Source organism: Leucoraja erinacea, unplaced genomic scaffold (genome assembly GCF_028641065.1).
Source record: "Leucoraja erinacea ecotype New England unplaced genomic scaffold, Leri_hhj_1 Leri_64S, whole genome shotgun sequence".
Lineage (NCBI taxonomy): Eukaryota > Metazoa > Chordata > Chondrichthyes > Rajiformes > Rajidae > Leucoraja > Leucoraja erinaceus.
In genome coordinates this window covers 104257-117132 of record NW_026576564.1, presented here as the reverse complement: position 1 = coordinate 117132, position 12876 = coordinate 104257, and the positions used below count along the sequence as shown (strand labels likewise).

General features: G+C 54.4%; 1 protein-coding gene across 1 annotated transcript in view; it reads right to left on the bottom strand.

Annotated features, from left to right (window-relative positions):
• Positions 1-968: 968 nt before the first annotated feature.
• Positions 969-12876, bottom strand: part of lmbrd2b (LMBR1 domain containing 2b) — a 28122-nt gene continuing 16214 nt past the window's right edge. The window contains 16 exon segments of the mRNA XM_055631099.1: positions 969-1349; positions 1651-1744; positions 2321-2423; positions 2592-2638; positions 4453-4556; positions 5159-5183; positions 5186-5240; positions 5243-5257; positions 5626-5731; positions 5830-5963; positions 7944-8125; positions 11244-11427; positions 11724-11834; positions 11967-12041; positions 12298-12338; positions 12341-12504. Of these exon segments, the coding sequence (XP_055487074.1) occupies positions 1289-1349; positions 1651-1744; positions 2321-2423; positions 2592-2638; positions 4453-4556; positions 5159-5183; positions 5186-5240; positions 5243-5257; positions 5626-5731; positions 5830-5963; positions 7944-8125; positions 11244-11427; positions 11724-11834; positions 11967-12041; positions 12298-12338; positions 12341-12504 (1501 nt within the window). The 3' untranslated portion in view covers positions 969-1288.

Sequence of the window (12876 nt, the reverse complement as noted above, 5' to 3'; positions counted from 1 at the left end):
GATCTTATAGAAACATATACAATTATAAAAGGACTGGACAAGTTAGATGCAGGAAAAATGTTCCCAATGATGGGCGAGTCCAGAACCAGGGGCCACAGTCTTAGAATAAAGGGGAGGTCATTTAAGACTGAGGTGGAGTGAAGGGATATGGGAAGAAGGCAGGCACGGGTTATTGATAGGGGATGATCAGCCATGATCACAATGAATTGCGATGCTGGCTCGAAGGGCCGAATGGCCTAGTCCTGCACCTATTTTCTATGTTTCTATCTCCCCCATCTCTTTTGGCACTGCAGATAGCTGTCCACTCTGTCTCTCTAATGGACCAATTTTATCCCTCGTTATCCTTTTGCTATTAATATAGCTGTAGAAACCCTTTGGATTGACTTTCACCTTACTTGCCAAAGCAACCTCATATCTTCTTTTAGCTTTTCTAATTTCTTTCTTAAGATTCTTTTTACATTCTTTATACTCCTCAAGCACCTCATTTACTTCATGCTGCCTATAATTATTGTAGATCTCCCTCTTTTTCCGAACAAGATGTCCAATTTCCCTTGAAAACCAGGGCTCTTTCCAATTTTTACTATTTCCTTTCAACCGAACAGGAACATAAAGATTCTGTACTCTTAAAATTTCCCCTTTAAATGTCCTCCATTTCTCTTCCACATCTTTCCCATAAAACAAAATGTCCCAGTTCACTCCTTTTAAATCCTTTCGCATCTCATCAAAGTTAGCCTTTCTCCAATCAAAAATCTCAACCCTAGGTCCAGTTCTGACCCTCTCCATAATTATATTGAAACTAATGGTATTGTGATCACTGGACCCGAACTATAGGACAGGTCTAGAGGGATATGGACAAATGTTGGCAGGTGGGCCCAGTGTAGATGGGGTAGGTTGTGTGGTGTGGGCGTTGGGCCGAAGGGCCTGTGTCTGTGTGGTGTCAGGTTCCAGTGTAACAGACACAAGGCCAGACCTGGGCAATCATTTATTACAGGCAATAAATTACAGTGATTCTTTACATCAGAGACCGACAGACAGACAGACAGACAGAGAGCAATCACAGCACAGGCACCATGCACCCTCACCTGGGGGGGGGGGGGGCACCACAGAAACTCAGGGCAGGGCTGCCAACTCCAGAATCAGGCACAGGATCCCTTCCCCCCCTGGCTTCGACTGTGGTGGGCGAGCAGGAGAGGGGGGGGTGGGGGAGTGAGGGGGTGGGGGGGATGAAGTGGGTGGGATGGTCGGGGGCTGCCCCCTTCCCCTGCTGCCTCCTCACCACGTCCCAAACTCAGACATCATCGAAGATCCTGCTGCGTGACATAGAGAGATATCTCCCGGCCGGCTGGTACCTGTGTGGAGAGGGGGGGGAGAGAGAGAAGGGAGTGTGGGGGAATGAGGTGATTAGCAGGACTGCCTGAGCCATGTGATTCTATGAACATTGTCCACATAACCCTCCCTTGGCACCTGACCTAACTGTGACCGCACCGTGATCCCCTAACCCCACTGTGACCCCTGACCCGACTGTGATCCCCTGACCCCACCATTCCCCCTCCCCCCTGACCCCACCGTGACCCCTGACCCCACCATGACACCTGACCGCACGATGATCTCATGACCCCGCTATTCCCCCTGACCCCACCGTGACCCTACCTGCCGTGTTCGGAGCTAGGCTCATCGGGGTCGGCCCTGAAGTCGAGAGATTCCACGTCTTGGAGAAGCTCCGAACTGTCCGTGTCCCGGGGAGCTGCGGAGAGGTCACCGGGGGAGAGGTCACAGGGAGGTCACGGAGAGAGAGGTCACAGAGAACGGTCACGGAGAGAGATCACCGGGGAGAGGTCATAGGGAGGTCACGGAGAGAGAGGTCACTGAGAAAGGTCACGGAGAGAGATCACTGGGGAGACAGGTCACGGGGAGGAGAGGTCACGGGGGGAGAAGTCACCAGGGGGCGAGGTCATGGGGGGAGGAGGGAGGTCACGGAGAGAGAGGTTACAGGGAAAGGTCACGGGGTCATGGGGGAGAGGTCACGGGGTTCATGGGGAGAGGTCACAGGGGTCATGGGGAGAGGTCACAGGGTCACGGGGTGAGGTAGTTGGGATTTGCGTTGAGTGGTAGCGAGGCCACGTGTGGTGGGGGGTGTTGGATGGGGGCGCTGGCCGCGAGGATGCTGGGGCTGGTCTGGGGAAGGGACTGGACCGGGGTGGGTGTTTGGGGGAGGGGGGTGAGAGGCATTACTCATTGTGGGGTGGGTCTGGGAGAGGTGGAAGATGCACAGTCAGGCAGGGTAGTTGCAGCGAGGGGAGGGGGAGGGGGGAGGGGTTACTCACCGCGTGGGGGGGGGAGGGGGCTGGGTTCTGGGGGCTCGGGGGGGCCACGGGGTTCCTGATGGGCTCCATGCTCTGGTTCCCGTAACGTTCCTTCCACTCCTGGAAAACACAGGGAGAGGTTAATGGAGGGGGGAGGGAGGAAGGATGGGGGGGACAGGAAGGGAGTTGTGTGGAGAGGGGGGGGGGGGGGGGAGGGGGTTGTGTGGGAGGGGAGGGGGTTGTGTGGGGGGGGGGGAGGGGGTTGTGTGTGGGGGGGGGGTCTCTCACCCGGCGCCGTGTCTCCCCGTCCTCCTGCCGTTGACGTTTCCTCTTCTCTGCAACAGAAAAGCAGGTGTTGCTTCCCCAGTGACTGCCCACCCCCTCCCTCTGCACCCCCTCCCCCCTCCCCCTTCACCCCCCACCCCCACCCACACCCCCACGCTGTCCTGCACGCATCACGGTACATGTGACACCCACAGCATGCTCCAAATACACGGACTCTAGTAAGGTGTTCGACAAGGTTCCACATTGTAGGCTGCTCTGGAAGGTTAGATCGCATGGGATCCAAGGAGAGATAGCTGAATGGATAGAGAATTGGCTCCATGGAAGGAAGCAGAGGGTGATGGTGGAAGGTTGCTTCTCAGAATGGAGGCCTGTGACTAGTGGTGTGCCTCAGGGTTCGGTGCTGGGCCCGTTACTGTTTGTCATCTACATCAATGATTTGGATGAGAACATACAGGGCAAGATTATCAAGTTTGCTGATGATACACTAGTGAGTGGTTTTGCAGACAGTGAAGATGGTTGTGAACGATTGCAGCAGGATCTGGATCGATTGGCTAATTGGGCTATGGAATGGTTGATGAAGTTTAATACAGAGAAGTGTGAGGTGTTGCATTTTGGGACATCGAACAAGGGCAGGACCTACACAGTGAATGGTCGGCCTCTGGGTAGAGTTGTAGAGCAGAGGGATCTAGGAGTACAGGTGCATGGTCCCTTGAAGGTGGAGTCGCAGGCAGATCGTGGGGTTAAAATGCTTTTGGCACTTTGGCCTTCATCAGTCTTGAGTATTGAGTTTAGAAGTTGGGAGGTCATGTTGCAGTTATATAAGACATTGGTGAGGCCGCATTTAGAGTATCGTGTTCAGTTCTGGGCACCGTGTTATAGGAAAGATATTGTCAAGCTGGAAAGGGTACATAGAAGATTTACGAGGATGTTGCCAGGACTAGAGGGTGTGAGCTATAGGGAGAGGTTGAATAGGCTGGGTCTCTATTCCATTGAGCGCAGGAGGATGAGGGGAGATCTTATAGTGCAAGGGTTCCATCCTGGGGTAAGTTTACCCCCAGAGGGTAAATGTCACCTACCCAGGGGGTAAATGTGTTGATTCTGGATATTTTCTCATTGACTGACATGTTTGGTTCTGGTATACCGGTATCTGTTCATCATTAGTTGTTCATAAAGAAGTGAAAGGCCATTGTTATGTGCTATTAAAGTTGTAAACAGGTGAACGGGATGAATAAGGTTGGAAACCCCTGTTACGGAGAAGTATAAAATCATGAGAGGAATAGATCGGGTAGATGCACAGAGACTTTTGCCCAGAGTAGGGGAATCAAGACCCAGAGGACATCGGTTCAAGGTGAAGGGGAAAAGATTGAATTGGAATCAGCGGGGTAACTGTTTGTGATGGGTGGTGGGTGTATGGAAGAAGCTGCCAGAGGAGGTAGTTGAGGCTGGGAATATCCCAACATTTAAGAAACTGTTAGACAGGTACATGGATAGGACAGGTTTGGAGGGATATGGACCAAGCGCAGGCAGGTGGGACTAGTGTAGATGGGGCACGTTGGCCAGCGTGGGCAAGTTGGGCTGAAGGGCCTGTTTCCACACCATCAATGACTCTGTGAGGTGGGACTAGTGTAGATGGGGCACGTTGGCCGGCGTGGGCAAGTTGGGCTGAAGGGCCTGTTTCCACACCATCAATGACTCTGTGAGGTGGGACTAGTGTAGATGGGGCACGTTGGCCGGTGTAGGCAAGTTGGGCTGAAGGGCCTGTTTCCACACTGTATCACTCTGTGACTCACAAAGCGTGCTCCGTACACAAGGTATATATAACACACAGAATGTGCTCCACCTGCTGTATTCTGATGAAACTCACCTCTTTTGATCAGTTCCTTGCCCTCATCCACCAGGTCAGAGGTCATCTCGTTGTCCCCCATAAACTGCTGGAAGCCGAGGAGATTGAGGCAGCGGGTGCCGAGGCTGTGGAGAGGAGGCCAGGGTCAGTAGCGGCTGCAGTTACTGTGGCCCTTCTGGAGCTGCCGCCTTGTACTGTGACTGGGGTGAGGAGGAGCTCGGCCCTTTCACACACTGGCCTCACCCCATGGCTGCACCATTCCTTCAATTTGTCATTAACTCTGGAGCTTCCCTGAACGCTGATCGCCGTGGGGGGGGGGGCTTACCGATAATACCCGTGTAGTGGCATCATTGATCAATTGATGTTTGTAAACTGCAGTTTGGCAGTATTGATCCTACAGTACTGGTGCTAGCATGAAGTATTGATCCTACAGTACTGGTACTAGCATGAAGTATTGATCCTTCAATACTGAAGTGAAGTGGAATAAAATCTCTTTGTACAAAGAAAAGTGTTCAGACGCAGAGTGAAGCTCCCTCTACAGTGTCCTATCACACACTCCCTGGGTGGGGGAGGGAGCTCTTCCCCAGTGAGAGGGCAAGAGTACAGGGGGAGGGGGGGGGGGGGGGGGGTGGGGGGGGGGGGGGGGGGGGGGGGGAGGGGGGAGGGGGGGGGGGGGGGGAGGGAGAGGGGGAGGCAGGCGGGGGGGGGGGGGGGGGGGGGTGTGTACCTGAAGTAGGTGGCGATACACAGATGAGCACCAGCATGGGGTAGTAGATGTAGAAGCCATCAGCGATGAACGAGATCACCCGCGCATCGAGCCCATGATCTGGGGAACAGAGGTCAGTGAAAGGGGGATATACCCCTCCACCCCCCCCACAAACCCGCCCAGCATCAGCCCCGCCATTCCCCTCCCCCCCTCCACCGCCCGCTTCCCCAGCCCCGGCCCTCCCCCCATCCCCCCACCTCCACCCCACAACCACCAACCCCCCACCCCCCCCCACCCCACAACCCCCCCCCACCTCCACCCCCCCCCCCACCTCCCACCCCGCTCCCCTCCCCCACCTCCACCCCAGCCCCCTCCCTCCATCCCCCCCCATCCCCCCCCCCCCCCACCCCCCCCCCCCCCACCTCCACCATCCACCCCACCTCCACCCCCAGCCCCTGCCCCTCCCTCCATCCCCCCTCCCCCCTCACCGAGGTGTAGGCAGCCTGCTCGTGGGCCTGGTGTGAGATGGCGGAGTCCATGTGGATCAGGCCCAGGAAGTTGAGGCAGAGCGGGGGGGGGGGTCTGCAGAACAGCCTGTGGGCAGGGGTGGGGGGGGGAGAAAGGTCAGCAGGAGGGGTCACAGGTCAGCACGAGGGGGGTTTCACGGTGAGGGTGGTGAAGGGGGTACTCACATGCCGCTGAAGAGCAGGCTGTAGGCATCGGTCTGGTGGTGTGGGGCCAGGTAGTAGTAGTTGAACACACGGATACGGAACACAGTCCAGTACACACACGTGCTGAGGAACAACAACGCCAGCAGGCAGCCCATCTACAGGGTAGAGAGAGTGAGCCTGGGCCAAACACACAAAACCCCCCGACAAACCCCCCCCCCCCCCCCTCCACAAAACCCCCCACCCACAGCTCCAGCAGGCAGCCCATCTACAGGGTAGAGAGAGTGAGCCTGGGCCAAACCCCCCCCCCCCCCCCCGACAAACCACCCCCCCCCCCCCCCCGCCCTTACCCCCACCGATACGCTGCACTCCCTCAATAGCAAGAATGTCCTTCCTCAAATTAGGAGACCAAAATTGCACACAATACTCCAGGTGTGGTTCACCAGTGCCCCATACATCTGCAGGAGGACCTCCTTGCTCCTGAACTCAAATCCTCTCGCTATGAAGGCCAACATGCCATTAGCTTTCTTCACTGCCTGCTGTACCTGCATGCTTACTTTCCGTGACTGATGAACAAGGACCCCCAGGTCTCGCTGAACCTCCCCTTTTCCTAATCTGACACCATTCAGATAATGCGTAAGAAGAAACTGTTGATCCTGGTTTACACCGAAGATAGTCACAAAGAGCTGGAGTAACTCAGCGGGACAGGCAGGGTCTCTGGAGACCCAAAGGGTATTATTCTCGACCCAAAACGTCACCCATTCCTTCTCTCCAGAGATGCTGCCTGTCCTGCTAAATTACTCCAGCTTTTTGTGTCTATCTATCAATCTGATAATAATCTGCTCTCTTGGTCTTGCCACCAAAGTGGATAACCTCACATTTATCCACATTAAACTGCATCTGCCCACTCACCCAACCTATTCAAGTCACCATGCTAGCATCCTCCTCGCAGCTCACACTGCCACCCAGCTTCATGTCATCCGCAAACTTGGAGATGTCACATTTAATTCCTTCATCTAAATCGTTAATATATTGAAAATAACTGGGGTCCCAGCACCGAGCCTTGCGGCACCCCACTAGTCACTGCCTGCCATTGTGAAAAGTACCCGTTAAATCCTACTCTTTGCTTCCTGTTTGACAGCCAGTTCTCTATCCATGTCAATACCCCCAATACCATGTGCTCTAACTTTGAACACTAATCTCTTGTGTGGGACCTTGTCAAAGGCTTTTTGAAAGTCCAGATACACCACATCCACTGGCTCTCCCTTATCCATTCTACTTGTCACATCCTCAAAAAATTCCAGAAGATTAGTCAAGCATGATTTCCCCTGCATAAATCCATGCTGACTTTGATCGATCCTGTCACTGCTTTCCAAATGCGCTGTTATAACATCTTTAATAATCGACTCAAACATCTTCTCCACTACCGATGTCAGGCTAACTGGTCTATAATTCCCCTTTTTCTCTCTCCCTCCTTTCTTAAAACGTGGGGTTACATTAGCTACCCTCCAGTCCACAGGAACCGATCCAGAGCCGATAGAACATTGGAAAATGATCACCAATGCATCCATGATTTCTTGGGCCCCCTCCTTGAGTACTCTGGGATGCAGACAATCGGACCCTGGGGATTTATCTGCCTTCAGTTCCAACAGTTTACCCAACACCATTTCCTGACTAATGTGGATTTCCTTCTGTTCCTCCCTCCCGCTAGATCCTCGGTCCGCTAGTATTTCTGGGAGATTATTTGTGTCTTCCTTAGTGAAGACAGAATCAACGTACTTGTTTAACTGGTCTGCCATTTGCTTGTTTCCCGTTATAAGTTCACCTGATTCTGACTGTAAGGGACCATTTGGCTTTACTATACTTTTCAATAGATAATAGACAGTAGGTGCAGGACTAGGCCATTCGGCCCTTTTAATGGCCTATTCCTGCACCTATTTACGTATCTTTCCTTGTTACATATCTAAACAATCTTTTCCTTTTAACATATCATATTGTGGCTCCCCGCTCTCTCCCCCCCCCCCCCCCCCCCTCTTCCCCATTCCTGTACGTGTAGGTTGTTGTGATTTCCCCCTCCCCCCCCCTCTCTCCCCCTCTCTCCCCCCTCTCTCCCCTCTCTCCCCTCTGTCTCCCCATACCTGTACATGCAGGTAGTTGTGGCTGTTCTCGGCAGAGCGGATGAAGATGGCGAAGACTGACAATACGGGGCTGGTGCTGAAGAAGGTGCATTCGGACCAGACCACCAGCACTGAGAACGCTGCCAGCACCAGCGCCAGGGCACGGTGGCACCAACACCGCAGCCGGCACTGCCAGTACCACTCTGTGGGGGCACACACCGTATACACGTCACGCGGGGAACACGGAACGGCACACGTCACGCGGGGAACACGGAACGTCACACATCACACGGACACGTCACATGGGGAACAGCATACGGACACGGCACACGTCACACGGGGAATGACATGGACAGGACACACACAGGGGGCGTCACACACAGTTTAGTTTACTTTAATTTACAGCCACAGGCCCTTCGGCCCACCGAGTCCTCGCCTACCAGCGATCCCCATACATTAACACTATCCTACACACACTAGGGACAATTTACACTTACACTTGGACAATTAACCTACAAAACTGCACAACTTGGAGACAACCCATGTGGTCACGGGGAGAACGTACGACTCCATTAAGCCAGAACCTGTAGTCAGGATCGAACCCGGGTCTCTGGAGCTGTGAGGCAGCAACTCTACCGCTGCGCCACCCAGGGCAGAGATAGATAGATTCTGGATTAGTACGGGAGTCAGGATTATGGGGAGAAGGCAGGAGAATGGGGTTAGGAGGGAAAGATAGATCAGCCATGATCGAATAGTGGGGTAGACTTTATGGGCCGAATGGCCTAATCCTGCTCTTATCACTTATGATCTTATGACACGTTCCATGCACCGACACGTCATCACATGGGTACGTCACATGGGATGAGCACATGACACGCATCAGACATGTCACGCGTGCTGAGTGTACACCAGGCATGCCACACGCACGGGGACACACAGTGGGCCAGTCTACAGCGGGCAGGGATACATGTAATATTATGGGTAACAAGGAAATGGCAGAGGAGTTGAACAGGTACTTCGGATCTGTCTTCACTAAGGAAGACACAAACAATCTCCCAGATGTACTGGAGGACAGAGGATCTAAGGGGGTAGAGGAACTGAAAGAAATGTTCATTAGGCGAGAAATAGTATTGGGTAGGCTAATGGGACTGAAGGAGATAAATCCCCTGGACCTGATGGTCTGCATCCCAGGGTCCTCAGGGAGGTGGCTCTAGAAATAGTGGACACATTGGTGATCATTTTCCAATGTTCAATAGATTCAGGATCAGTTCCTGTGGATTGGAGGATAGCTAATGTTATCCCACTTTCCAAGAAAGGAGCGAGAGAGAAAACAGGGAATTACAGATCAGTTAGCCTGACTTTGGTGGTGGGAAAGATGCTGGAGTCAATTATTAAAGAGGTAATAATGGGGCATTTGGATAGCAGTAAAAGGATTAGTCCAAGTTAACATGGATTTATGAAAGGGAAATCATGCTTGACTAATCTTCTGGAATTTTTAGAGGATGTGACAAGTAAAATGGATGAAGGGGTGCCAGTGGATGCAGTGTATCTAGACTTTCAGAAAGCCTTTGATAAGGTCCCGCACGGGAGACTGGTGACTAAAATTAGAGCACATGGTATTGGGGGTAGGGTGCGGACATGGATAGAAAATTGGTTGGCAGACAGGAAGCCAAGAGTAGGAGTGAACGGGTCCTTTTCAGAATGGCAGGCAGTGGCAAGTGGAGTGCCGCAAGGCTCGGTGTTGGGGCAGCAACTGTTTACCATATATATTAATGATTTGGAAGAGGGAATTAGGAGCAACACTAGCAAGTTTGTGGATGACACAAAACTGGGTGGCAGTGTGAACTGTGAAGAGGATGTTAGGAGTTTGCAGGGTGACCTGGACAGGTTGAGTGAGTGGGCAGATGCGTGGCAGATGCAGTATAATATAGATAAATGTGAGGTTATCCACTTTGGCGGCAAAAGCAAGGGGGCAGATTATTATCTCAATGGGGTTAGGTTAGGTAAGGGGGAGGTACAGCGAGACCTGGGTGTCCTTGTACACCGGTCACTGAAAGTTGGCGTGCAGGTAGAGCAGGCAGTGAAGAAAGCTAATGAAATGTTGGCCTTCATAACAAGAGGATTTCAGTATAGGAGTAAAGAGGTTCTTCTGCATTTGTATAGGGCTCTGGTGAGACCACATCTGGAGTATTGTGTACAATTTTGGTCTCCTAATTTGAGGAAGGACATCCTTGTGATTGAGGCAGTGCAGCGTAGGTTCATGAGATTGATCCCTGGGATGGTGGGACTGTCATATGAGGAAAGATTGAAAAGACTAGGCTTGTATTCACTGAAGTTTAGAAGGATGAGGGGGATCTTATAGATATATATAAAATTATAAATGGACTGGACAAGCTAGATGCATGGAAAATGTTCCCAATGTTGGGCGAGTCCAGAAACAGGGGCCACAGTCTTAGAATAAAGGGGAGGTCATTAAGAGGTGAGAAAAAACGTTTTCACCCAGAGAGTTGTGAATTTGTGGAATTCCCTACTACAGAGGACAGTGGAGGCCAAGTCACTGGATGGATTTAAGAGAGAGTTAGATAGAGCTCTAGGGGCTAGTGAGTTAAGGGATATGGGGAGTAGGCAGGCACGGGTTATTGATAGGGGACGATCAGCCATGATCACAATGAATGGCAGTGCTGGCTCGAAGGGCCGAATGGCCTCCTCCTGCATATATTTTCGATGTTTCTATGTTTCTAATAGCCATGGCACGTTGCATAACAGCTTGGATTGGGAACGGCTCCATCCAAGACCGCAGAAAAAATTGCAGAAAATTGTGGACGCAGCCCAGACCATCACACAAATCAACCTCCATCTACACCTCACGCTGCCTCGGCAAGGCCAGCAGCATCATCAAGGACCAGTCTCATCCCGGCCACTCCCTCTTCTCCACTCTCCCATCGGACAAGAGGTACAGAAGTGTGAAAACGCACACCGCCAGATTCTTCCCAGCTGTTATCAGGCAACTGAATCATCCTACCACAACCAGACAGTGGTCCTGAACTATCTACCTCATTGGTGACCCTCGGACTTGATCGGACATTACTGGCTTCACCTCGCACTAAATGTTATTCTCTCATCATGTATCTGTACACTGTAAATGGCTGGATTGTAATCACGTATAGTCTTTCTGCTGACTGGTTAGCACGCAACAAAGGCTTTTCACTGTACCACGATACACGTGACAATAAACTGAACTATCGCACAGCGTGTGTACAATGGGGCACGGCGACAGGCGGGGGTCAGAGGTCAGGGGTTGTGGGGTCAGGGGTCACTGACCTACGCAAGGGGTGTAGAGGTAGCGGCTGAACCATCCTCGGGGCTGTGTGGGGGGGAAGCTGTGTACGAAGTGGGAGGTGGCGTTGTCCTGGTTACGGGCCACGTCCTCCAGATAGAAGGCCTGTTCCAGCAGCAGTGTCCACTGTACCGACACACGGCCATAGCGTTGGGCAGCACGGATCACCTGTGTGGGGGAGAGAGAGAGAGGTGGGGAGAGCGTGGTGTGACATTGGTGTAACTGCAATGCTTGGATCTGGGGGACAACAGCATCAGGAGGCAGACAGGGTAATAGACGCTTTCCCCCCCACCACGTGCAGCCGGCCCCATCCCCTCGCACACAACCTCCCCCCTGTCATCACCCCCTCCCTCCCCACCGGACCCCAGCCCAGACACCCCTCAACCTGACCCCCCCGTCACCACCACCTGCTTGTGCAGCCGCGCCAGGCCACCCCCCCTCCCACCCATCCCCCCCCGTCCCACCTGCTTGTGCAGCCGCGCCAGGTTGCGCTCACTGGGGCAACCTCCACGTTCCTCAAAGTCCTCGTAGTCATCCATGCTCCTGCCCATCCGCTCCTGGTACTCCACAGGGCACTGAAACACAGCACACACCAGCAGCTCAGCCCAGCAGCTCCCAGCACAGTCCCACACACCAGCAGCCCAGTCCCACCACACACCCCCCGTCCCCGTCCCCGTCCCCGTCCCCGTCCCCGTCCCCGTCCCCACCTTGCGGAGGATGGTGTCGATGTTTTTCCTCTGGGGGTGGTTGTACTTCACCGTCTCGTTCAGCTTCCTCACCTCCTGCACACACACACACACGTCAGGGGTCAGTACGGGGCAACCCCCTTATATATCCCTCCCCACCCCCCGCCTCTGTCCCAACCCCCTCCCCCCCCCCCCCCCCTCTGTCTCCAACCCCCCCCCCCTCCCCCCCCCCGCCTCTGTCCCCAACCCCCCCCTCCCCCCCCCGCCTCTGTCCCCACCCCCCCCTCTGTCCCCAACCCCCCCCCTCCCCCCCCCAACACAGCCCCCCGTCCCTCTCCCCCCCCACGCGCACCTCCATCAGGTCGTCGAGCTCCTCCTGAGCCTCCACTCTCCGGTCAGCAGCTTGGCAGCTTTGAAGTGATGTGCGGGCCAGCGTGTGGCCAGAGTGGCAACTGTCCAGTGCCAGCGCGGCAACCCCACCAGACCATAGCCCAGCAGCAGCACCAACCCCCCCAGGCCCCACTCTGTTGGCCCAACCTGTGATCCCCCCCATCTGCAACTGGTACCTGCAGCGGGGGGAGAGAGGGGGGAGAGAGGGGGGGTGACAACGTATGTGAGTCAGTGCAGTTGTCCCCAACCCCCCCATTCCATCCTCTGGGTCGTTGGTGGGGGGTTCCACCCCCGCTCTGTCCCAATGGGGGTACGGGGAACCCCCCTACTGTCCCACCCCGCTCCCCACCACCCCCCGCCTGGGCCCCCAACCCCCCTCCCCACCCTCGGTCCCCAAACCCCCACCCACGCCTCTGGCCCAACCCCCCCCCCTCCCCCCCCCCCGCCTCTGTCCCAACCCCCCCCCCCCACCTCCCCCCCCACACTCCCAACCCCCTCCCCCCACCCCCCCCGCCTCTGGGGGATGGGGGTACCTCCCCAC